The 24791-nt window shown below is 36.7% G+C and overlaps 1 protein-coding gene across 16 annotated transcripts in view; it reads left to right on the forward strand.

The window, feature by feature from the left end:
* The window catches only part of LOC107693969 (disks large homolog 2-like), a 210592-nt gene that overhangs the window by 126330 nt on the left and 59471 nt on the right, over nucleotides 1–24791 (forward strand). For 13 of the 16 annotated variants that reach the window (XM_016493582.1, XM_016493567.1, XM_016493574.1 and 10 more), the window contains 2 exons: nucleotides 17817–17870; nucleotides 24396–24446. In XM_016493582.1, the coding sequence (XP_016349068.1) occupies nucleotides 17817–17870; nucleotides 24396–24446 (105 nt within the window). Of the gene's footprint in view, nucleotides 1–5031; nucleotides 5487–17816; nucleotides 17871–24395; nucleotides 24447–24791 lie in introns of those variants that run through there. The other 3 variants (XM_016493581.1, XM_016493579.1, XM_016493570.1) reach the window with 3 other exon arrangements.

Consider the following 24791-nt stretch of genomic DNA (forward strand, 5'->3'; position numbering starts at 1 on the left):
TGTGTGTTTACGGTTTTGGGACAGCAGGAAGAAATGAAGAGTTGATTTCTGAGAGCAGTGGGAAACACAGTAAGAGAGGGGGAAGGAGTGAAGAGAGTCTCTCAGTTCTTGTGAGAATTAAGGCACGTGGTAGCCTGAGTACTTCTCTTCTATTTAGAGTCGCATGAGAGAGGGGGCTTTTAATTAGAACCCTGATCCCAGACACTCCCAGTGCCTGCAGTATGAATTATCAAGCCAAGTATTTTGTCATTCATTGTGCTGCTTTAACAGCACCAGCTTCCTGCTTTCATACATACAGTGTCCAAAATGAACCTTTGCCAAATGCAAGTTGCATTTGGAGAGTAAATGGTAAAATGGATATAACTTGGCATTTAGCCGATAACTTTATTACAGTACGAACTGCAGCATGACGTGGTTTGAATTAATTGCTAGAACGATAGTCTAAACCTCACAGATGTAAGTGACACGCAGCATTCATATCCAAGACATTCAAACATCTACTAAATAAAACATCTGTTGTGATTCATACACCATCTAATGACTTCTTTAATCTAGGATGCAGAAAATACATATATTTCTAAAACTCCATGTCACAAATATACAAATAAATATAAAATGACAAAATATTTGTGATATCATAACTAAAAATAAAATAAAATAAATAATAAATAAAATAAAATAATATTTTATCATTATAATAGTTTTAAAATATAAAATGATTTTTTGATTTGTAAATTAAATTATTATAGTGCTGGGCAACGATTAATCTCGATTAATCGCATCCAAAATAAACGTTTTTGTGTACATAATATATGTGTGTGTACTGTGTATATTTATTATGTATAGTGCTGTCAAACGATTAATCGCGATTAATCGCATCCAAAATATATATAAACATAAAATATTTTTCTTAAATATATACATGTTTGTATTCATATATACATAATAAATATACACAGTATACACACATTATGTAAACAAAAACTTTTATTTTGAATGCGATTAATCGTGATTAATAGTTTGACAGCACTAGTATAATATAAATACACACGTTTTTTGTTTTTTTTTAAGAATAATCATTTAAGAAAAATTTTATGTTTATATATTAAATATATTTATGTATAATATAAATTATATGAATATAAATATATACCATGGAAATACATGGAAATATTTTTATAATATATACTGTATGTGTGTGTCTTTATAAAGTATATACATAATAAATATACACAGTACACAGACATATATAAACAAAAACTTTTATTTTGGATACGATTAATCGTTGCCCAGCACTAATTATTGTTGTTGTTGTTATTTCAGTTATTCATTAAATCAAGATTATAAAATCAAAAAAAAATTCAACATATAAAATGTATGTAAATAGTATTTAGTTCTTAAGATATATGCAATATGCATGTAAATATATTTTGTTTAACATATAATAGACACCGTTTTGATCTTTTCATCTACATTTATGTGAATGAACAGTGCAGCAGTGTGTGGGAAAATGTCTCAACTAAGGTGGCTTGTCATGTGCTGGTTGTTTTCAGTGTGTATGACATATCCAGCAATTTTTGTGTTAATATTACATCCACATAGGTGCCATGTTCCCCCTGCCCTTGTGAGTGTAGCTGCTCGAGTGGGCATTGCGACGTGTGTGAATGTCAGGGCTGACCACCTGTCACTTGATGGTCTGTCTGTTGAAAGGTGGGAAAATTAATTTGACAGCATCTTATGACAGTTTCAACAGTATTATACAAGGGTTTATCTCAGTGACGTGGTATCACAGCTTGGTGGCATTTGGCAGTGACACATGGCATACAACTCACACACACACATCCTGAGGCTGTCATCATTTCAGGCATTGACAGTGATAAGTAGTGTTTGTCATCATGTTAAAAGTGTGATGGAAAACGCACAACACTTTTGGGAATTAGAAATGGCTGACATTTTCTCACTGGCTGATTTAGCTAACTGACTTCTCTCACATATTTCAAGTCTACATTATTCATGTGTTTTAATTCTATCCTAATTATAATTCTGTCCTCCAATTGGCATTTTTAGCTATGGAACACTATACTAGTTTACTATTTATAGAGTACGAGGCTGGCTAAGTGTACCTTGTATTTTTATCTTTTTTTTTTTTTTTTTTAACAATTGCATGCTACATTGGTATGTGAATGGTATCCAGTTATCATCTACTTATAAAATAGGTTATTTTGCATTTTCAACCTACAGTTTTGTGTTAAAGTATAGTTTTGGTACTGATCAAATGATGTAATTGTTGATGCAGTACAGTACATTACATCATATTTGACTTCATTAGAGGTTTTCCGTGAATAATTACTTACATTTTGATCACTTGGCTTTAGGGGATGTAAAATCTAGCACATGAGTCATGTTGACTGCTTTTATGATTATTTTTGAAGAATATCCTGACCATTCTTTTCCATACACAGAAAGTCAAAAAGTATTCCTTTACTATCATTCTTTTACCATACATTCACGTTCTGTTCAAACCCATTAGTAGAGCTCGATGTTGTTTGTGTGCCCTTCAGGTGGGATATAAAATGTCACAAGAATTTAATTGGAATGTGGGAGGAGAGAAACCTGCTTAATTGTAGGTTCAGATGAATTGAACGCTTCATAGGGATTGTTAATTATACAAAATACTGTATGATTAACTGGCATTTAGACACTTAGAATGCCTACGCAACCACACATTCTGAACAAATCACTAAAGCCTTCATCATCAACCTCCAGTGTGTTTTATTCATTTTCATCTAAGCTCACCCCCAGATGGGAGACACTATGTGAGGGAGAATTACTAAAGCAGAATGAATAACCACACAGCTAAAAGACTGAATCCTAAACAAATATTAAGCACTGGTAATGCTTCTGTGAAGATAAATGGGCTTTCCCCCCCCCTGAGCTGTACTGTGCGCTAGTAGCCAGTAGGTGGGGTTAATGTACACTGGTTGAGCAGAAAGTCAGTACAGCACTCTGGGATTGATTCTGATGTAGCTGGATGGTTTAATTTAAGCAGTTAAGCATCAGTTGCTGAGCATAAAGCCCCTTGTTTTGATTAAATGTGACTAGGTTGTTTATAAATAGAAATCTTATTGAATTAATGAGGCTCAGTGACCCACAAGCTACAGGCTATAGCTCTGCTATTCCTTGTTTTGTGTCTGCTGTTGAATTATGGATTACAAAATTTAATTTACTTTTGTTTAGTACATTCTTAAAATGCAAATAACGGACAATCTGCTGCATTAATTATCTTTTGAAATTCCTGCTACACAGGGTGCATGTTTGTGTTTATTAATTATTATAATTAATAGTTATAATAATGATTATATTGTTATTATTAATTGATTTATTTTTAAATTTCAATAAATTTCAATACAATAAATTTCATTTTTTAAATGCAGTTTTGCCTCTAAAGATGATACTAACTAATTATTGTTTATACATTTCATTCATTAATTTAAATAATTTCATTTAATTCTCAATTATTATAATTAATAATTATAATAATTATACATTTTTATTAATTAATGTTTTTAATCATTTCAAATGCAGTTTTGCCTCTGAAGTTGTTACTAAAAATAGCCTTTTTAAAATAATAATATTAATATGAATAATATGCTTATTTAAAAATTCTATTATTATTTATACATTATTTCAAATGGAGTTTTACCTCTAAAGCTGTTGCTGAAAAAAATTATAATTTAATAATAATTATTATTATTGCATATATAATAATAATAATATTAAAATAGAAGCTATTGTTCAACAGCAACTTCAGAAGCACAACTGCATTTAAAGTAGTTTATAATAAGAATTTTTACTAATTTATTTTGGTTTCTTTAGTAAAAATAACACACATCAGTTAAATTCTTAATCAAGTTTTACTCGTTCAGTTTAACTATTCCACACTTTGGAGACACTTTAACCAATTCTCACTATTAACTAGTTGCTTATTAGAATGCATGTTAATAGCATATTGGCTGTTTATTAGTAATTATAAAGCACATATTTTAGCTCCCTTAATCCTACCCCATAACTAAACCTTACTAACTATTAATAAGCAGCCAATTAGGAGTTTATTGAGGCAAAAGTCGTGGTTAATAGTTGCTGAGTAATGTTCTGCTGTGTAGTCCACATCATTCAAGGCTCTGAAAAAGTCTGCATTGCAGGCACAAAGGTGGTGCTCGTGAGCGTCCTTCTGAGACTAAAATGACAAATGGGACACTCTTTGGGCCTTTCGACTTCTCTGACGTACAAAAGCAAAGGCCATAAGACTGCAGGTCCATTAATGTGACAGGGCCATTAATGTGCCAGTTTGCTGCATTGCTTGGTAACCTTAAAAAGCAAAGAGTCTGGCTAATGAATTGTATTGTTGTTTGGTTATTATTATGCTTAATGTAACTTTTTATTGAACATTGGTTTCTTTTATAATATTGCCATTGCTGCTGCTTTATTAAGAATATACCACTCTGCTAGTGATTTTTCAAATACTAAGCAGGTTTTAGAACACTTATTAGTTCAATTTGTACTGTTTATGCATTTCTGTCTGCCTTCAGGCTATGTGGCTTATATCTCTGCATAGCTATGAGCTTTTCGTGAACTTTGAGCTTGCTGCAAGAGATCATTTGAATGATTTTATCATGTTGAAAAAGTGCAGCTGTCAGTTAGACATCCGTCTGTCTGATTGGGGGGTTTGGGGTGAAGGCAGCTCAGTTCCCAGCTGTTCAGGGTTTGATTGCTTCTGCCTTGAGCAGAGATGCCGTCAAGACACACCGCCAGTTAAATCATCAATTGACAGAGCTTTCTCACATACACACACAAACACACTCGTCTACCACTCTTTCTTGTCTTATTCCCTCTTGTGCTCCATCTCTCGCTGTCTTCCTGTTGTTCCCTAACTAAAACATGTCTAGCGTCTACAAGTAGCCAGCTTTCTCTCTCATGCACCCTCTCACTCTCTGACGCGCACACACACACAGAGCCCTCTCACTGGCTCTCTCGCTGTCGAGAGCACACTGCTCAGATACCGCCCAGAGTAGTGTCGCTCACCACAACTGCGTCCTCTGCTGCTGCCGCCCGCACCCAAGCGCAAACTCCGAGACAGGGAGGTGAAACACAGGGCGAGAGGAGGAGAGGAACACGCATTGGGGATGACGACTTACCTGAGCAAGCAGCAGAGCTGCTGTGTGGAGATGCACGGCCGTGTGGGAGATCGTGGAGGGAGCGAGGCGCCCTGCTCTTGCAGCTGGCAGCACGAACCTCAGCACGGATACAACTACCAGCCCTCGCCGTCCATGTCCATCCTGCCCCGGCAGAGGGCCAAACTCACGGCTTCACACTCCGAGAGCTCCTGGAGGAGTCCCAGCCGCGGCACACTCCGAGCCAAAGGGGGGAGCTGCGATCTGTGGACAGAGTGTGGCTGCCATCCGCACAGCTGGCATGAGCCGTACCAGGTAACCGCTGCCATCTGGGCTAGGTACCAGGAAGGTGAGGGGACAGGTGTATTGTGGGAGGTCAGATATGAGGGCTAGAAGTAGTGAGAAAAGTTGGGTTGATTAAGTTGTTAAGGGTTTGAAAAGTTTTTGTAAAGTTGTGATTTTCGGGACTGAAAAACAAGTCTTAGAAACTCATGGACTTAAATTCATAGAATTTAATGTTTGGGGTCAGTATGGACAGGATTAAATTACATTGTGTAATATAGTAAAATAAAAAGTTATTTTAAACTAATAATATTTCACAATAAAAGTTATGTACTTTTATCAAATAGATGCAGCCTTCTGTCAAAAACATAAAAATATCTTAAAGACCCCAAACTTTTGAATGGTGTATGTTTAATCTTTATCCAGTAATCACAAACAACTGAAAAAGTCTCGGAAACTGTAAAATGCTAGCTGGATCGAAAATATTCTGCTTTTTAATGAAGGTGGTTGTGGAATATTTGGTATCAGAGTTTTTTAAAAGTGGAATGGTTGTTGTATATGTTGCTGTAGTTGTAAGGAAGTGTGTTCTTCTAAGTGCGTTTTGCTCTTCTATAAGCACATATTACCAATGGAGCCCCTGTTCTGACATGCTTGTTGTTCTTGTCGCTGTGTGTGCTGATATCACTTTGTATCGCATGAACAGTTCTACACAACATGGCTCTCAGATCACAAATACTACAGCAGTGATGATAACGTAATCTGTTTGTTCATGAGCGAGAGAGATCCAGCTAAACGCCCTAAATCAGGCCAATGCATCACACCCCATGAGTGCACTAACACAGCTGGACGCTGCACTCTGAAGACCCTCTGTTTGTGTGTGTGTGTGCGTGCGTGTGTGCGTGCATGTGTGCGTGTGTGTGTGCGTGCGTGCGTGCGTGCGTGCACTCTCCTCTTGCAGTACTGATCTGTGTTTAAACTCCGGGATTATCTAGTTAAGCAGAAGTGGAGCTCTCATTTGGTACTTCCTGCGTTACAGCTAAAGTCATTCAGTGCATGTAACACTTATTTTGTGTGTTTGTCTTAATATACAGTACAGTACATAAATAGCATTGCAGGATTGTTCTACCTGCTGATTGGTAGATTATCATTTCATTTGTTTTGACCCATTTCTCAGCTGAAGAGTGTGTCAGTACCAGTATAGATGGAATTTAACACTGAAATAAGGAAATTGGTCAAGTGATTGATAATGTGGTGGCAGACAGAGGAAGGCTTGGGAGAAATGACCATGTGGCTTCACATCCATCACCTGTCTCTACATGAAAACACCTCCACACTTCTCATCTCTGGTGGTCCGGTGTGATATATATGGCTAAGGGGATGCTATGTGCAAGCAGAGAGTGGTTTTCAATCACAATTCAGTTCAAACTATTGACTGGAGAAGGTTAGAGCTCTCTGATCATCTTTCAGTTCAGAGAAGGTCATCAAAAGGTCATCAATAGCATCTATTAGCCAATTGTCTCACTGTAGGACCAATGGCAAACTAATGTATATCTCTCAACAGTTAAAGCTTGTTTATTTATTTGTATGTTTGTGTATGTATACCAGCGCACACTAATTTGTATATTAATATATTTTTAAAAAGATCTGTACATTAATGCCATTTTTTCCTAAAAATATTTGTGATTTAATCTCAAGAAATTAGATTAGCTTTTTTTCCTTTTTTTTTTTCTGGAAATAAATGCTCAAAAATACAGTAAAAATCAGTAAAACTAAAATAATACTATTCAAAAGACTTATTCTTATGATGGCAAAGCTGAATTTTCAGCAGCCATTACTTCAGTCTTCAGTGTCACACGATCCTTCAGAAATCATTCTAATATGCTGATTTTTAAACATTTCTTATTATTATCAATGTTGAAAATCGTTGTACTGCTTTTACTGTCTTTACTGTCACTTTTTATTAATTTAATGCATCCAGGCTGAATAAAAATATTAAAAGTTTCATTAAAAAAAAAGAATTACATTTTAAATTGAAAACTTTTAACATATTTATTGGTGTGTTTATATATGCATCTTGGTAATATCTTTACCAGCCCTCTGTAGTCTGCTGCTCTTGGTTACTTCTCTGAGTTGCTGTCTCTATGGTGTTCAACTCTGTTGTTGTTGACTTTTTCTTCTTGTGCATTATTGACGGTGGTGTGGTAGCTCTATGTATAGTTTCTGTGGCCTGAATTATTGAGAGCCGTAAAGTGGGACAAGAGCAGAGGCACTGAACGCCATTGCAGGACCTCTTTAAGCAGCACATAACACATCTGCAGACCAATCATTATTTATCATCATCTTTAACACTGGATAAGCACAGCGTTAACTATGTAATTTGCAGTCACTTTCTCTACTGCAGTATATAATACTATTTGTTGTCACACTATTTTCCAAAGGCAAAATGACCAGTATACATTAGATATTTATCTTCATTCAGTTCTATTTTTAAATGCTCCTGACTAGCCCTTTTGTTTCACTAAAGGGTATTTTCATCTGGTAATTTGATATAGTGCAAATTGAATTAGGAATATTTGAGGAGTAGTTTAATTGAAGTTCATATTCATCCCTCTTGCAATTTGATTCAGTTCTCACAGATAAGGTGAATTGCTATCATTGATAAGGACAACCGTAGTTATTCCATTGTGCTTATTAACACACAATTAACCTTAGCGTCGATGGGGTTCCTAGATACGCCACAATGTATTAATCATGTTTTGCCTGAATTGCATTGCATTTTTGAGGCGATAAGCCTGTTTCAATCTCATAAACATGTGCACGACACAATGTTAAACAAGTCTCAAAAGACCCCCACTAGCTAGAAAAGTATTAGAGAAGTCTGACGTGATGTTTTAAGTTACATAACGTGTCATAAACTCCGAGTTTAAACCCAAGCACTTTCTTGATCTTGTATTAGCCTGCACCTTACCTGCCCTAAAAAATGCTGATGTGTTGAAAACACACTTCTCTGTACCAACTCTACAGAGGCATGAAGATGCTTGAAGCAGAAAGTCTGCCCCAGTTTGGCTCCACAATAAGCCCTTAAGATGTTTGTGTTCGTGCTCTCTTTACCAAACACTGCAGAGCTGGTCTGGCCTACACCACACACACACACTTTTCATATTAAATGTGGATTCAGACACAGCATCCTATTTCTTTTTTGCATCTTTAGCCTTATAACACACAATTAACCTTAGCGTCGATGGGGTTCCTAGATACGCCACAATGTATTAATCATGTTTTGCCTGAATTGCATTGCATTTTTGAGGCGATAAGCCTGTTTCAATCTCATAAACATGTGCACGACACAATGTTAAACAAGTCTCAAAAGACCCCCACTAGCTAGAAAAGTATTAGAGAAGTCTGACGTGATGTTTTAAGTTACATAACGTGTCATAAACTCCGAGTTTAAACCCAAGCACTTTCTTGATCTTGTATTAGCCTGCACCTTACCTGCCCTAAAAAATGCTGATGTGTTGAAAACACACTTCTCTGTACCAACTCTACAGAGGCATGAAGATGCTTGAAGCAGAAAGTCTGCCCCAGTTTGGCTCCACAATAAGCCCTTAAGATGTTTGTGTTCGTGCTCTCTTTACCAAACACTGCAGAGCTGGTCTGCCCTACACCACACACACACACACACACACTTTTCATATTAAATGTGGATTCAGACACAGCATCCTATTTCTTTTTTGCATCTTTAGCCTTAAAAACACCATGGTGTACTACATATGCTGTTCCATTCTATACCATGCTGTAACATTTTTAATGTGCACACATACATTTATTTTTATATTTATTTTATGTTGATTGAGAGCTGTGTGTGCAGTTGATTATGTAATGCCATCACCTCTGTGCTCAGCTGGGCCACATGAGCACTGGCTGGCTGAAAGAGGCTGGTCGTGCTCTGCATCAGTGCATTTGCAAGCACTTCCTCACAGATAACGCTGGAAAAACAGGCAACAGCCACTTCAGCCGATTGTGTCTAGAGAGAGAATTAATGAACACATCAACAAAGAGTCTGTGTGCCTGTTGAAGCACTTTTTCTACCCAGATTTATTCAAATTTGTTAAATTTTGTCCAGCTAGGGTTTTAACTGAGTTCTTGCTATTTTGCAATGTGCATTTACATTGAGAATAGATGCTGTCTGTGTACATTTAGCTTTTATGTTTTCTGTATATTAATGCTTTGGTCCCCTCTTATTGTCTTTCCTCTTGTCAGTTTCTTACAATCTAGTTCTCATTAGCTCTAGAATTGAGATGAAGCGAATTGTTAGTCCAGCAAACCACTTCCCTTGCTGCAGCATTGCCATTTCAGTTTTCTTTAAAGTCAAACTAAGCAATGAATAAACCCATTTTAGGTAGAAATATCCAAGTTTGTATGTTTCAGCCCTTACTATCTTATTTCACACAAGATATCGCCATGATATTACAATCTGTATATAGATCACTGTACAATGATACCACCACAGTGCTGTTTTGTGTCGATTACTTCCTGAAAGAACAAAATAAGTACTACCTAATACTATCAGATAATCTTAAATTACTCTGAACCATATTCAGTTTCAGTGTGAGGTCACCAAATACTCCAAATCCTAATAAAGACAAAATGACTCATAATTTCTTGATGTCATCTTTGATCTTCAGTGATAATCAGTTAAGGTACCCGAATTGAGTTTTAGATGTACTGTTTTTATGTTTATCTCTGCGGAAAAGTTCATAGACACCCACATTCATAGAGTTAATATCACACTGTCTGACAGAGTGCTGATGAACTTGTGGGTGTCTGATGTTAATCTAAAATAAATCTGCATATTATTTGCATATTGATGAATGCGGTCGTATTTATTTATTATACCACCTAGCGGGAGCATGTAATGTTTTAACAATGACAGATTCAAATTAAAATATGGATTTAGCATTATATAGCTCAGTATATTAACATAATATTCTTGATAATTTAATAGAAACTGAAATCTGCAATATGCAAGAGTTTTCTTCACGCTTATGACTAGTAGTTTAGCAATGTCATCGTAGTTGAAAATTGAACTCATCTTTCTGAGTGTATGTGTCTCAGAGGACGGCCTCTTTATGACTCACTTTCTGAAATGGCCAGTATTGCTCTTTGTCATCCAGGGAGACATTAAACTTAGCTTTTGCTCATTTACGTTCTGTTTGCTTTTTATTTTCAACCATTAAACTGTCATATTTTGAGATTACGCTGCAATGATCTCTTTTAATCTCTTTAATGTTTGGCTGCCATGCCGTGATGGACCTCATCAGTAGATAATAGCTTCAGCTAGATGGCACATTTTTGTTGTTGATCCCACCATGTCATTCATTACAAAAGCACCTTGTGTGGGAGATGCCCGCAGTGTGTATTTAACCCTATAAAGCCTACTGTATCATATTTGATATGCAAATGCCTTTAAATTATTAACATGATCAAAACTTTGCTGGAAAAAAAAAACAGTTCTCAACTTTTAGAAGATTTTAGCATGGTATGACAATGTTAATGTATTTGGTTCTGAATGTTAATGTATTTTGGTTCTGAGAATAGATCTGCAACACTGCTGCTGTTGGTTATTGCTGCTGTTGTTGATTATTACCGCCAATTCATACACCGATAAGGTGCTATGAGTATTTAAGACATACTGCTGCTGCACAAATAGTATATAAAATAACCCGTAGCAGATCTATACAGGTGGATCTGGGGAGTTGGAGGGTTTCAGAAGAACTCTGAAAGTGCGCTGCATGCTGCTCTAGTGAATGCTAACCAGCCATTTAATAATAATAATAATACATTTTATTTATAAAGCTTTTATAAAAGCTTTTTATAAAACTTTACATTTTAAAGAAAATCTCAAAGTGCTACAAAAGACTCAAAATAAAATAAAGCAATTAAGAAATTAAGTTAAAATCAGCTACCAACTAAAATTAACACAAAAATGTAAACTAAAATAAATTTAAACATTGAAAAACTTTTTAAAAAGGTACGTTTTTAGGCCCTTTTTAAAACCGTAAGTCGTTTGTGGAGCCCTCGGATGTTCAGGGAGGGCATTCCACAGGCGAGGCGAGGGGTGGCGGCGCAGAAGGCTCCGTCCCCAGTGGTGCGGGTCTTAGTCCTAGGGGGCTGGAGCCGATGAGTGTTTATGGAGCAGAGAGAACGTGCTGAGATCTGTGGAGTAAGGAGTTCTTTAAGGTAAGTTGGGGCATTGCCATGGATGCACTGATGTGTGAGGAGGGAGACTTTATACCCGATTCGGGTGGAAATGGGAAGCCAATGTAAAGATTGAAGAATTGGTGTGATATGTTCGTATTTACGCACTCTCATCAGGATCCTAGCTGCACTATTCTGTATGTGCTGGAGTTTCTGGATGCTGTTGCTAGGAATCCCGATGAGAAAATCAGCTACCAACTAAAATTAACACAAAAATTTAAACACTAAAATAAATTTAAATATTGAAAAACTTTTTAAAAAGGTACGTTTTTAGGCCCTTTTTAAAACCGTAAGTCGTTTGTGGAGCCCTCGGATGTTCAGGGAGGGCATTCCACAGGCGAGGCGAGGGGTGGCGGCGCAGAAGGCTCCGTCCCCAGTGGTGCGGGTCTTAGTCCTAGGGGGCTGGAGCCGATGAGTGTTTATGGAGCAGAGAGAACGTGCTGAGATCTGTGGAGTAAGGAGTTCTTTAAGGTAAGTTGGGGCATTGCCATGGATGCACTGATGTGTGAGGAGGGAGACTTTATACCCGATTCGGGTGGAAATGGGAAGCCAATGTAAAGATTGAAGAATTGGTGTGATATGTTCGTATTTACGCACTCTCATCAGGATCCTAGCTGCACTATTCTGTATGTGCTGGAGTTTCTGGATGCTGTTGCTAGGAATCCCGATGAGAAGAGCGTTGCAATAGTCCAGTCTGGAGGAGACAAAGGCGTGAACGAGTTTCTCAGCATCATGTAAGGTGATACAGTCTGGCTATATTCCTGAGGTGATGAAAATATGTTTTGCAGAGATGTATAATGTGGGCCTCAAAGTTTAAATGAGGGTCAAATCTGACGCAGAGATTGGTGACTAATGGTGATAGGGGAATGTCCTGGCCAGAAAATGTAATACAAGTTATGGTGGATGATTTGGTCTGATGAGGGAAACCAATGAAGATGGCTTCTGTCTTTGAGCTGTTCAGCTGGAGAAAGTTCTGATTCATCCACGCCCTAATCTCCTCCAGACAGGCAGTGAGTGTGGGTAGAGTTGTTGATGATGACGGCGATGATGTTGATGAGTGAGTATCAGTTTTCATGTATAATTGTGTATCATCAGCGTAGCAATGGAAAGAAATTCCAAAGCGACTGATGACTTTGCCGAGGGGGAGCATGTAAAGAATTAATAAGATAGGTCCGAGAACTGAGCCCTGTGGAACCCTGCAACCAACCGCATGTGAACGGGACCTTCCCAATTTAAATGTAAAGTAAGCTCATTGGCTGCATATGCAACATGAACCAATCACCTTGTGCCAAGTAGTTTAACACTTTGAACATCATAGTTTGCGTTAAGGACTTACTTGCCAGAACTTGGCAATGGTACACAATTTCCTACATTATGTCATCTGATTGATGATTATACTTTTTAGCAAGTAAACAGGCTTTTAGTATCATTCTAAAAATGTCCACCTTCAGGTTGTGGTATATATGTCTTTTTTATGTCAAATCTTTACTGATATTTATAAGCTGTAAGAATAAATGTATAGTTATATTTCCAGATGAACACTTACTGCACTGAAGGTTTACTTGATCGTCTATACATGGCATTATATGTTTTGCTCCACACAATAATAAACTACAGAGCTTTGATCATAAACCTAAGCATTGAAATATCATCTTACTACTGTAAGACATATTATTGGGCAATATAGAGTGACAACTAATATTTATATACATTTTATGTCTATTGTACTGTTTCGAAGATCTCGTTGATTTACATTACAAGCTATCAGAATTTCTTCTTACATTTTGGTCATTCAAATATCAGCAACTGCACAAATTGGCATATTTTTGCTCCGTTTGGGTCTCTGAATAAAATTGAGGTGTTTTTTCTTTCCTCCTCGAGGTGGAAAGAAAAAATATTCTCCTATATCATACCATATAAAAAATACATACAAAAAATACTCCATATTCTCCTATATCATACATATAAGCTATAAAAGCCTGATGCTTGAAATATGATACTCAATTTAGTCTGAAGGTTCAATAAACTGTTCCATTTAAAAAAATATATATATATTGACTATTATTTCATATGTCAGGCTTTACAGGGTAAAACAAACACAAAATGTTTAGTATGAACTCAAGCTGACTTTATATTTCAAACCTCAGTGGCAAAGATTTTAATGTGGTTTTTCCTTTTTGCCATGTACTTTCCAACACATCTCTCTGGTTCTCCGATCCCTCGGTGATTGAGGCTGTAGCTCTCAAGGCGGGAGATGTATTAATGTAATTAGCGGCAGTGCGCAGTAAGTAGGGACAGCCTCAATCTCTGCTGTCGATCGATCTTCAGTTGCCGGCTGCATCTCCCTGGGGATTTGTGTAGTAGGCCATCTCTGAATGTTAATGCATCTGTGATAAGCCTCACAGCCTCCAGCTGAATGAGTTTGTGTTGTGTGCTAGCCCACCTTTCATTACTTGTTAAATGTTGTGTGCCTCTAGTGGCACCTAGGGTTGTAACAATATTTTAAACACGGTTTGAACGTGCACGGTTATCATACCGTAAACATTTTCATATCTACGGTTTAAAAAAAATGAATGAAAAAAATCTCACCAGCGCATATGCACCTTATTTCCGCTCGGCTGCTTCACTGCATTCACTTGGCTGCTTACACGCACGTGCAGCGGAGAAAATGACAGCGACAGAGATAATATCTAATCTCCATCCCCGCCGAAAAAATAGTTAAAATCTGCAGTATGGGAATACTTCGGATATTAAAGGGGTCATATGATGCGATTTCAATTTTTCCTTTCTCTTTGGAGTGTTACAAGCTCTTGGTGCATAAAGAAGATCTGTAAAGTTGCAAAGACTAAAGTCTCAAATCCAAAGAGATATTCTTTATAAAAGTTAAGAGTCAGCCACGCCTACCTAAAAGGCAACGCGTAAAAAGACAGTATAAGTCATTATAATCCATAATTATGTCCCCACTGGATGCAACGAATGCCTCGTTTATAATGGGTTTTCATGTTTTTGAATCATCGCTCCGGCCTGACAGGGCATCATCACAGTATGGTAAGGGGCGTAACATTTCCGTCACACGCTTGAGGAATTCGGCCAATTTTTAGCAACATCATATGACCCCTTTAAAAAAAAAAAAACGCGGGGTTGTCCTTCTGCAAAAAATGTGGATGCAAAGTGGCTGCAAAAGCAGGCAATACATCCAACATCTTCGCTCATATTCGTGGACACCATCCCTCCGTGCAGATGAAGGTGTCGCATTAATAACAAGTTATAAGTTAAGGCCGTATGATTTCCGTGATGCAGAGGGAATCCCTGTGCAGTCGTGAACATGGAATTTACAGTATAACGAGGATGTCACGTAAAACGCGCAGTCTGATGGATGGATAAATCAAAAGTAGATATAATGTGTCTGTGAATATTTATGCGCAAAGAGACAGCTATATATATAATCTGCTTGTTTCTGCATGGCTCTGAGTGGCGGCGTTTTATCTACCGCATACTGAAGTATGCATGACACTAATGGTGTTTTCAGCATCTACATAAACACGAACATCAGCAGAGCTGCTCTGAGAGAAAACGTAAATAAACATTTCCTAGTTTTACTTGAGAAAAACCATTGTCAAATATACTCTGGTCCGCTACAACCCATCAAAATAAACATTCGATTTAATTTGAAATTATAATAAATATATTAGCATTTATATACTTCAAAGTTATAATAATAACAATAATAATATTCTTTATAATAAAATTATTTATTAAACATTGTTTTTAAGGAATATCATGTTTGTCCATGTTTTAAAGGAGTTGTAAATTTTCATTTGATAACATTTTAAAACATTAATTAAAATGTTCAAGTGTGATAAGGTGTACAGCTTTATTTTTTATTGTTTTTCTAATAAATTTTTTTTTTTTTTCAGAAGGGAGACTTCAAGTTTGTTGTAATAAAGGATTTGTTCACTCAAATAAATTGTTCTTGTTCTCTTAAGAGTCATTGTTACTGATAAGAATTATTGTTTAATATATACCGTGATAACCGTGAAACCGTGATATTTTCTGAGATGATTATCATACAGTGAAAATCTCATACCGTTACAACCCTAGTGGCACCAAACAGAATTACAAAAATAATGACTTGTTTTCAATTAGGGTTCTTAACACAGGTCTGCCGTTGGTCAGAAAAACAGCCCTGCCATTGGTTGAGCATGTGTTGCTTTGAAGAACTGCGGGATTAATGCAAATGATGCAGGCTCAAGTGCTTTCTGAAACTAGAAAAAATTCAAAAGACATTGAGTTGTGCAGGCAAAGCATATGACGAACTGTTTGGTGTCATTAGATTATTATCTGGCAATATTGTCGACTTCATAGCACAGACACTATTTAAACTGAGCTGAGATGGAAGATGACATCACTGAATCAATAATGAACTGACTAACTGAAAAATTGAGTGTTTACTATTGTCCTTATGCATTATCAAACTATTTTCCTGTTCAGCACAGTAAAGCTGCTTTGACACAATCTGTATTGTATATTAGTATTAGCTGTTGTTAGCTTCAAAATGCTCTATTAAAAATGCTCGGCTGCTGCTGGTGACAAAATGATTGGAAAAGTGTGTGTTAGAATCTTTAGTCACAGTGGGGTTCACATGAAGGTTTGCTACGACATGTTTTTAGATTTTTGTTTTCCAGATTTTTTTTTAATGCTCACCATGGCTGCATTTATTTGATGAAAAGTATTGTAAAAACATTTAAAATTTGAAATGTTATTACAACAAAATTTCAGAATTGTTTTCTATTTTATTATATATTAAAATATAATTTATTCCTATGGTGACAGCTGAATTTTCAGCAGCCATTTCTCCAGTCTTCAGTGTCAAATGATCCTTCAGAAATCATTCTAATATGCTGATTTGGTGCTCAAGAAACATTTTTTTTATTATCATCAATGATGAAACTTGTTCTGCTTAATATCTTTTTTTAGGATTCTTTGATGAATAGAAAGTTCAAAAGAAAAGCATGTATTGAAATAGAAATCCTTAATGTATCATTCCAACTATCTTTGTCACTTTTGTATCTGAATAGAAATGTTAAAAAAAACTTACTGACCTCAAATGTTTGAACTGTAATATATGAGTAATGGTTGACATTATTTCACTATATTCTGAGTAATACTTTGAATTATCACTCACAGCCACTTCACTCTATGAGGACATTTATCTAAATGAAAGTTTTCCTAATCTAGTAGCAAATGTGATTAAGCTTTTTTAGTGCGTTTATATCTGAATTTGGCTCATATTTGAGGTCATATAAGGCCAACAGTGTCACTGGTCCACCCAAACTGACTGCTTATTTACCCATTCAAATATTAATTTGTTTTTAATTATAAAAAAATAATAATTGTCTGTATATCATCATATTACTTGTAGCTTGAAAAAATTTTTTGTCAGGTTTTGTGTTCTGTAGTAGTTCACAAGATTTATTCTTGCCTCCAGCACCACAGATATCATTATTACCTATAACGTTAAAATTTAGCTTAAGTGTGCCATTATTGCACAGTGAATTGTGCAGCTCTACATAATTCTGTGTAAAATGAGCTAATATTTTCTAATAAAGGCTAATGATGGGGTTACATTTCACAACACTCAATGAAATTACAGAGAAGGTACAGAATAGACGTCCACCCACCGAGATTTCTGGCCTCGCTGCTGTGTGGGAGAAATGAATTGACTTTGTGTTGTTATCAGAAGCTATATAGCAAAAGAGACAAACAGGGAGAGATATAAACAGTTTCAACCTTCATGTCATACAAACTTTTTTTCCAGCAATGACCATACTCCTAAATGATGTCATGTTTTTCATCCTTCATCTAACCGATCTGTGTGTGTGTGTGTTTGTAGTGTAGATCTGTTTTGCTGTCAACTGTCGTTTTGAAGTCGTGTTCTTCATCATGGCATCTGTGAGCTCAGCGGTGCCCATCATGCTCTGCTGTATCCCTTAATAAAATCTAGGCCAGTTCACGCATCTCCAATCCACTCTGATCTTTATCTCTTTCTCTTTCTGTTTTCCTCTCCGTCCATCTCTCTCGCCCTCTCTTTCTGTCTTTTCACAGGCAAGTCCTGCTCCAATTATTGTCAACACGGACACTTTGGAAACTGTACCATACGTGAGTTTTGATTTTTCATTAATTTATTGCATGTTCATGACATTATGCACAGCCGTGACATTGCAGATCATCCACTTGATCAGATCGATGCCCATGCAGAGTGAGTGGCGAAAGAGTTTGACATCCTTTTTTTTTTGCTCTTCATAAATGTAGTGCCATTTATCACTCTCCACTCTGCGCAAATACGATCAACATATTCAATGATTGATGGCTTTTCATAAATTAACCAGATAAGGAGGCCAGTGATTATCGGTGGGTTAGATTAGCACAGGCTTTTCTGTTATGGGTTTGAAATATTAATGTGTGGAGTCAACTGTTTTTTGGTGGGCTGTATGAGAGATATTTGATGAATGGTTTAAAACAAGTCAAATCAGTTAATTATGATATTCCATTTCAGTTAGTATGCTGCCTTAGAAAGTCGCTACCAGTTTGCTAGGTTTTAGATCAGAGCGATAGGTAGATAGGTAGAAAAATCATGAATTGCGCATATGACAGAACAGGTGATTGGAGTGAATGAAAGAACACGGGGGAGAGCAGTGTTGAATCAGACACCAACACAAAGTGATAAACACTCAGCACGAAATGTATAGAGTTCACAGACACACTAACAACACAGCTTGACCTTCAGTCAGCTGAGGCAGGTTTTGTCTGTCTCCTGCAAACTCCAAAATAATTGTCCGTTATTTCCTGTTTCTGCAATGATGTAATTTGACCATGTACAGAAATGGCCAGACATTTATGAACAACCTATTCATGAACAATAATGGCCAGCCATTTATGAACAACCCAGAACATTCTTTGTTTGTTCTGCTTAAGCTTGCTTGTTCAGCCAATAAGATAAATCAAAAATAAGATCATTTTAACCAATCAATTGTTTCTCCTTAATGGCGTTGAGTTTAATTGAAGATTAAAAAGGTCTCTTCTTGTAACATCAAGGGAAATATCCCTCTGTTGTTCTGTTTTATATTGGCTGTTGCACACCCTTCACGTTCACTGAGGATAATTTCATTTGATTCTTATTTCTCTGCTTGCATCTCAGTAATGAAATATTAACATCAAAGCGTATCCAGATGACTGTGAATGCGCAGTGTTGTAGTCAAAGCGCCGTACTTCCATCAACAACGCCAGATCGACCATGACATCCTGAATCCAGCAACAAGCCTAATGCTGTTAAGTCGGTTTAATTGCTTTTCCCCCTGCTTTTCCTGCTGTTCTCATTTTAAAGCCCAGTGTGGACATGTTGAAGTATGTGTGAGATTACGATGATTATGAACTGCTTTAAGCAGCAATCTGTCTCTGATAGAACTTCTCCTAATAGCCTAATACAAGAGAACGAGCAAGAGAAGAGGGAGTTCTGGGAAAAGAAAACACTGATGGATTACTGCAGTAAAGGTGTTCACTCTGAGTTTAGCCTATAAACACACCCTGTGTGTGTGTGTGTGTGTGTGTGTGTGTGTGTGTGTGTGTGTGTGTGTGTGTGCTGTGCTCTCAAAATGCAAATCTCTAAAGTAGAATAGATTCATTTTTTTCTTTGCTGAGAACTTGAGAAAAGTAATTACAACAATATTAAGGGTGTTGTAAACCTAAAATGTTAGATATGGCATCACTGGGATTTACCATATGCTGCGTTTTAGATTTACGCACTTAATCTGCAGTCTATCTGAGTTTTGGGAGTTTTGTTTTCATACAATCTGTTTACACCCCAGTGATTTTATTTAAGGGTGGACCATCATACAATTCACTTTGTACACACTCATACAAAATCATCACCTTGTAAAAAAGTTATTGAGTCGTCTTTGTGGAGATAAAAAGACTTGACATGACCCCAGAGACAAAAGAGAGAGGTGCTGCAGTAAAGCCAGTGGGAAAGGACCAAATCAAGCTCATTATGCATGTATTCATGCAGTACATTTATCCTACACACACGCATTCGCTCACCCAGCACAGTATCATCTGTTCACTTTTTTTAAAAGGAACCTTGGTTGCTTTAGTGCAGATTTGCCTCAGGTTAAATGCTACGTGGGCTTTGTGCTGTTTATCAAGGAATTGTCAAGGCTAGTTGAAAACCAAGCTTAAAAGACAGATTTTTCTTTGGAGTCATGAAAAAAATGAGAAATGTCTCCATCTGTTGCTGCTTCTGAAAGATGTTGAAGAAATGCAAGGGTGTGTAAAGCTGTCAGACGTTATAAGGTACATAAAGGAGTGCAGTAGACCTTAGTCAGAGAAAATGCCATATTTAATTTGATGCAAAAGAAACATTCAGTAGGCAAGGTTGCAAAGCTGTCGAAATAAATAGTCTTTCCAAACAACTTAGGTTGTGAAAATAAAACGAAGGATATTGTTATAAAGATGCATTATCTTTTTAATGCATTACTTCTTTTAAAAAAAATATTTTACAATATTACTGTAGTTTTGATTAAATAAATCAGCCTTGATGAGCACTTATGTTTTCTTCAAAAACGTGTAAAAAAAAAAAAAAAACTTTTAACGGTAGTATATATTGGGCATATTAATAGATTAGACAATCCAAGTTTTAAGTTGTCTTTGATTTAATATGACAAATTTTGTGTGCGTTTTAGATTATTGCATTGTTAGCTTAGCAAAATGTTAACGTTAAACTCAGTCTACAAAATATATTTTGTGTAGTTCCATGATGCTGCTTTAAAATGTGGCTGTCTGTAAACAATAGACAAAAAGACAGCTCACTAATTTTGGAGCAAAGTTAATATATTGCAATTTAAATATGCACAAACAATGAATATTCAATAGACACTACAGTTTAAATCTCAACCCACTGCTGCCTAGTTTTAGACCTGGTGAGAAATCTGGTTAAGTACTGTTAATTATGAAACCTCCACTGTGCTCACTGTTACTGTAGTGGGAACAGAGCTCATCTAGAACGTGCGCTAAAGATAATCAAGGGGGGCGACAGGATTAATAAAGCATTATTGAGTCAGTGTAGCTGTTAAATAACATCTGCCTAGCTTCAGCAAAATGACCCTTTCTGCCTACTTTTAACAGCACCTTTATTTCCATTAGCTGTCAGGAATAACAGTGGTTAGTTCATAGTGCTAATTAGTCCACGTGGGTGTGTATTGAGGAAACCGAGTCTTATTATGTCACGGCCCGAGGGATATTTCGTGTTTAATCACTGCGATGGGCGTAAAAATATGCCATCCCATCAGGCAGAACTCTAAAGGGAAAGCTTCTTGCTCGAAAGTGCCCGGTTCCTGCATTGTAGTCAAACAGTCGCCATGGAAACATGACCCGCTCTGCGTCTTTTGCACAAGCTGTGCGGATGAACGCACTCAGGCGCATCGTACATTTGCGAGTTTGTTTGGTGCCACATTTGCAGTGACTCACCAGTTTAATGTGAGCTTTTACACCCCGGATGCTGCATGGTGAACTCCCCTCCCACCGTCCCCTCTGCAGCTGCACTCTCCCCCGGTCCCCAGCGTCTCACATTTGCAACACCATGCGGCTCAGAATGCTAATGCCACTCAAGGCCCAGTAATTGGGTCATTACTTCAGGGGAAAGATGGAAAGTCCATGTTTTCCTGACCTAAAGAAAAGTCCTCCAAACTTAATGACCAAATGAAGTGCGTTTGATTATCAGTGTCTTAAGTCGGTTGATAAGGGGTGTTGTTCTGTTCTGATGAGCGCTGCTGTTGTTAATGATCTCATTTACTCCGTCTTATTGGTTTCTCATGCTCATCCATCAATTATCACTTCCATCAGTTATCTCCCTGATTGTCTTCGTTGGCATATTCAGGGTGTTCTGAAGAGCTCTCGCACATACGCGTTGATGAAACTGCGGAGAAGGGGCTCGGCTGCCGTCGCTCTGATTAGTTGGTGTCAGACAGAAGCACTTATGTGCACTGAGAAATAAATCCAATTTTGGCTCAGACAATAAGCAAAATGGCCACATCAGATGTTGTGTTTGACCAAACAATTTCATTATATTAATTGTGAAATTATTTGAGCAGTTGCAGAGCATGATGTAGGCGTTTGTCTTGGCTGGTAATGTTCTCTGGGGATCCCTGTGCTCATATAATCTGCGAGTTTCTATATTACATGGTTTCTTCAAGTAAACTCATTGGGAATTTAAACTTGAGACATGTATCACTCTATAGCAATGTTCACACCACTGTATAAGTGAGTAGTCAAATTAAATCGTTAATCATGTACAGTATTGTTTAATTTTGGATATTTTCTCTGCATCTGTGATTCATAATAGTCAGTTGATCTAGTTGATTTATTTATTATTTATTTATTTGTGCATATGTATCTGTGGTTTATTATTTTAATTTTTATCTATTTTAATGTATTTATTTTAAATAATAATAATAATAATGTTTTGTACTTGTGGATGCCCATTTCCGCCACTGAATAAAAAAAATTTAAAAAAGGATAATTGCTACTTTATTTAATAATTCTGACTTTTTTCTGGCAGTTGCGAGTTTATGTACAGCTTGCGATTCTGAACTTTTTTATCAGAATTTGTGAGATATAAACTCTGTTCTGACTTTTTTTCTCAGAATTGCACGATATAAACTTGCGATTGTTAGAAAAAAACTCAATTGTGAGATTTAAACTGCCAGTTTTTATCTCACAATTTTGACTTTATTTCTCGCAATTTTGAGTTTATATTCCATTATTCTGACTATAACTTGCAGTTGTGAGTTTATATCATGCAATTCTGAGAAAAAAGTCAGAATTGGGAGATTTAAACTCACAATTGCAAGAAAAAAGTCAGAATTGGGAGATATAAACTCGCAATTACCTTTATTTTATTTAGTGGAAACAGGCTTCCATAGTTTAGTGTTATGCATATACATGTCTATGTGCCTTCTGTCTTTTGATGATAGAAGAGAACCACTAATTTTAGCATTTAGTTACAGTAATGTGTCCAATTTGTGCCCAATCCAAGGTTCCAAATGCCCCCTTAAGTAATACATCCTGGTGTTGACTCTGGACCAACTGACTAAATATGTTACCAAATCTTCCTGCATGACTGAAGAACGTCAGCTAGAATTCAACAAATGAATTCATTTGAGAAATGTTGTGGAGTGAGAGACTGCGTTCAGCTCTGTGCTCTTGACATCTGTTTGGTCCTCATGTTTAAGAGCAGGTGTAGTCTAGGGGCGTCCAACTGATGCTGTAAATGAAAGGTCACGTCGCTCTGAGGAGAGCAGTGAGACCGTATTCAGCTATGTCTCTCTCTCTTTCTCTCTGTTGAACAGCTGAGGTGGCTGAGGCATAAATGAGCTTGTTCACTGGGTTTCAATTAACCATGAATGACTGTTTCTCTTTCTCCAGCTGTCTGAAATACTTCCTGCAGTATAAAAAAAAAAGTCAAAATGTGAAACATGCACACTTCACTGTAAATGCCAAGGCTGCCTTATTATCGAGGCACTTCAACATAAAATGTCCTTGTTCAAAACACGCTATGTGGCCAGCACCTGTCAAATGATGCTGGTTATCACAGAAATTAAATCTTTTAATAGCTGTAAAATGTTGTAAAAACATACACAAATTGTATTACAATAGAGTGCACCAATAAATAAATAAATACAATGCATTTCTGCTACAGTTATTTTAAATTGCAGTAATATTACTGTATATTATATAACAATATTACTGGTTTACTATATTTTTGGTCAGATAAATGCAGCCTTGTGAGAATAATATACTTCTTTCAAAAACATTTAAAAAATCTTACCAACTTTTGAGCTGCTATATATAATATGTAACTATAATATGATAATAATTATAGTAATTTTGTCTTTTATATATTCGCTTGTACATAGTAGCAAGGTCCTTGTAGTTCTATTATCTGAAGAAGTCAAATTTTGAAGATATTTGTACGCTCAAATTATGAACGTGAGAGCAGCCATGCTGCTTGAAAAGCTCTTTAGCATGTATTAGAGCACCTTATGGCCATTACATTTGCTTCACTTATTAAAGAATAATTAAGATGAATGTCTCCAATCAAGCACGAAGATGACCCTCATTTGAAATTGAACTTGAAATTGGATTAGTTGTCTTTCAGTGCCATTTCTAGCAGCACGTTGAGTATGAATTCATCTCCAAATGGCTACCTGAGCCAGCATGTCTGCCCTAGAGGCCTGGTCCCATTGTACAAGCAGGTAAATGATTATGGATTTTAGTGACCGGACTCAGATTTAGACAATTACAGCTAATGCGGTGAGCTGAATAGATATGAGGCTCAATGTCTGCTGAAGATGTATGAAAGCCTGTCCCTGTTTCATTCAAGGAGAATGAGTTGAATGCTGATGTTTTTAAGAGGTTATTTGACTAATCCTTTAGCACAATGGCTTCAGTCCTAAAATGTTTTGAACTGTTATGAACCTCTTTCCACATCATTTGGCTGCTGCTGGTTTAGGATGTCATTGTGGCATCACAGTTAGATATTTAATGTGACGGTTAAATGATTAATGCCCTTTTTGAATTGCATCTGCAAACACATCTAATGGGATTTCATTTTTTCCCCCCCTCCAATAGGTAAATGGGACCGAAATTGAATATGAATTTGAAGAGATTACATTAGAGCGGGTAAGTGTCTGTCTCTCTCTCTCACAGTACACATTCGTAGATATGTAGACTCAGAGTTGAGTTGAGCACAGGTCATGTTTTATGCTAGTGTAGATTCTTTTGCCTGATAATCCAGTCATTCACAGCTTGGTTTGTGAGCATGATCTTGAAACATAACCATCAAACATGACCAGTCACGGAACAAGGTTAGTCTGTGATTAGTAATGACTTTAAATGTGAGATAATTTGATTTAATGTTGATTGCTTTTTAGATTTGTCTTGTCATTGTGTGGATAAGCTCTCGAAAAGAGAATTTGCCTGCCTGACCAAAATATTAACAGAATCCTGTAAATGTTATACGTCATC

This window comes from Sinocyclocheilus anshuiensis, unplaced genomic scaffold, assembly GCF_001515605.1.
Source record: "Sinocyclocheilus anshuiensis isolate Anshui unplaced genomic scaffold, SAMN03320099.WGS_v1.1 scaffold694, whole genome shotgun sequence".
NCBI lineage: Eukaryota > Metazoa > Chordata > Actinopteri > Cypriniformes > Cyprinidae > Sinocyclocheilus > Sinocyclocheilus anshuiensis.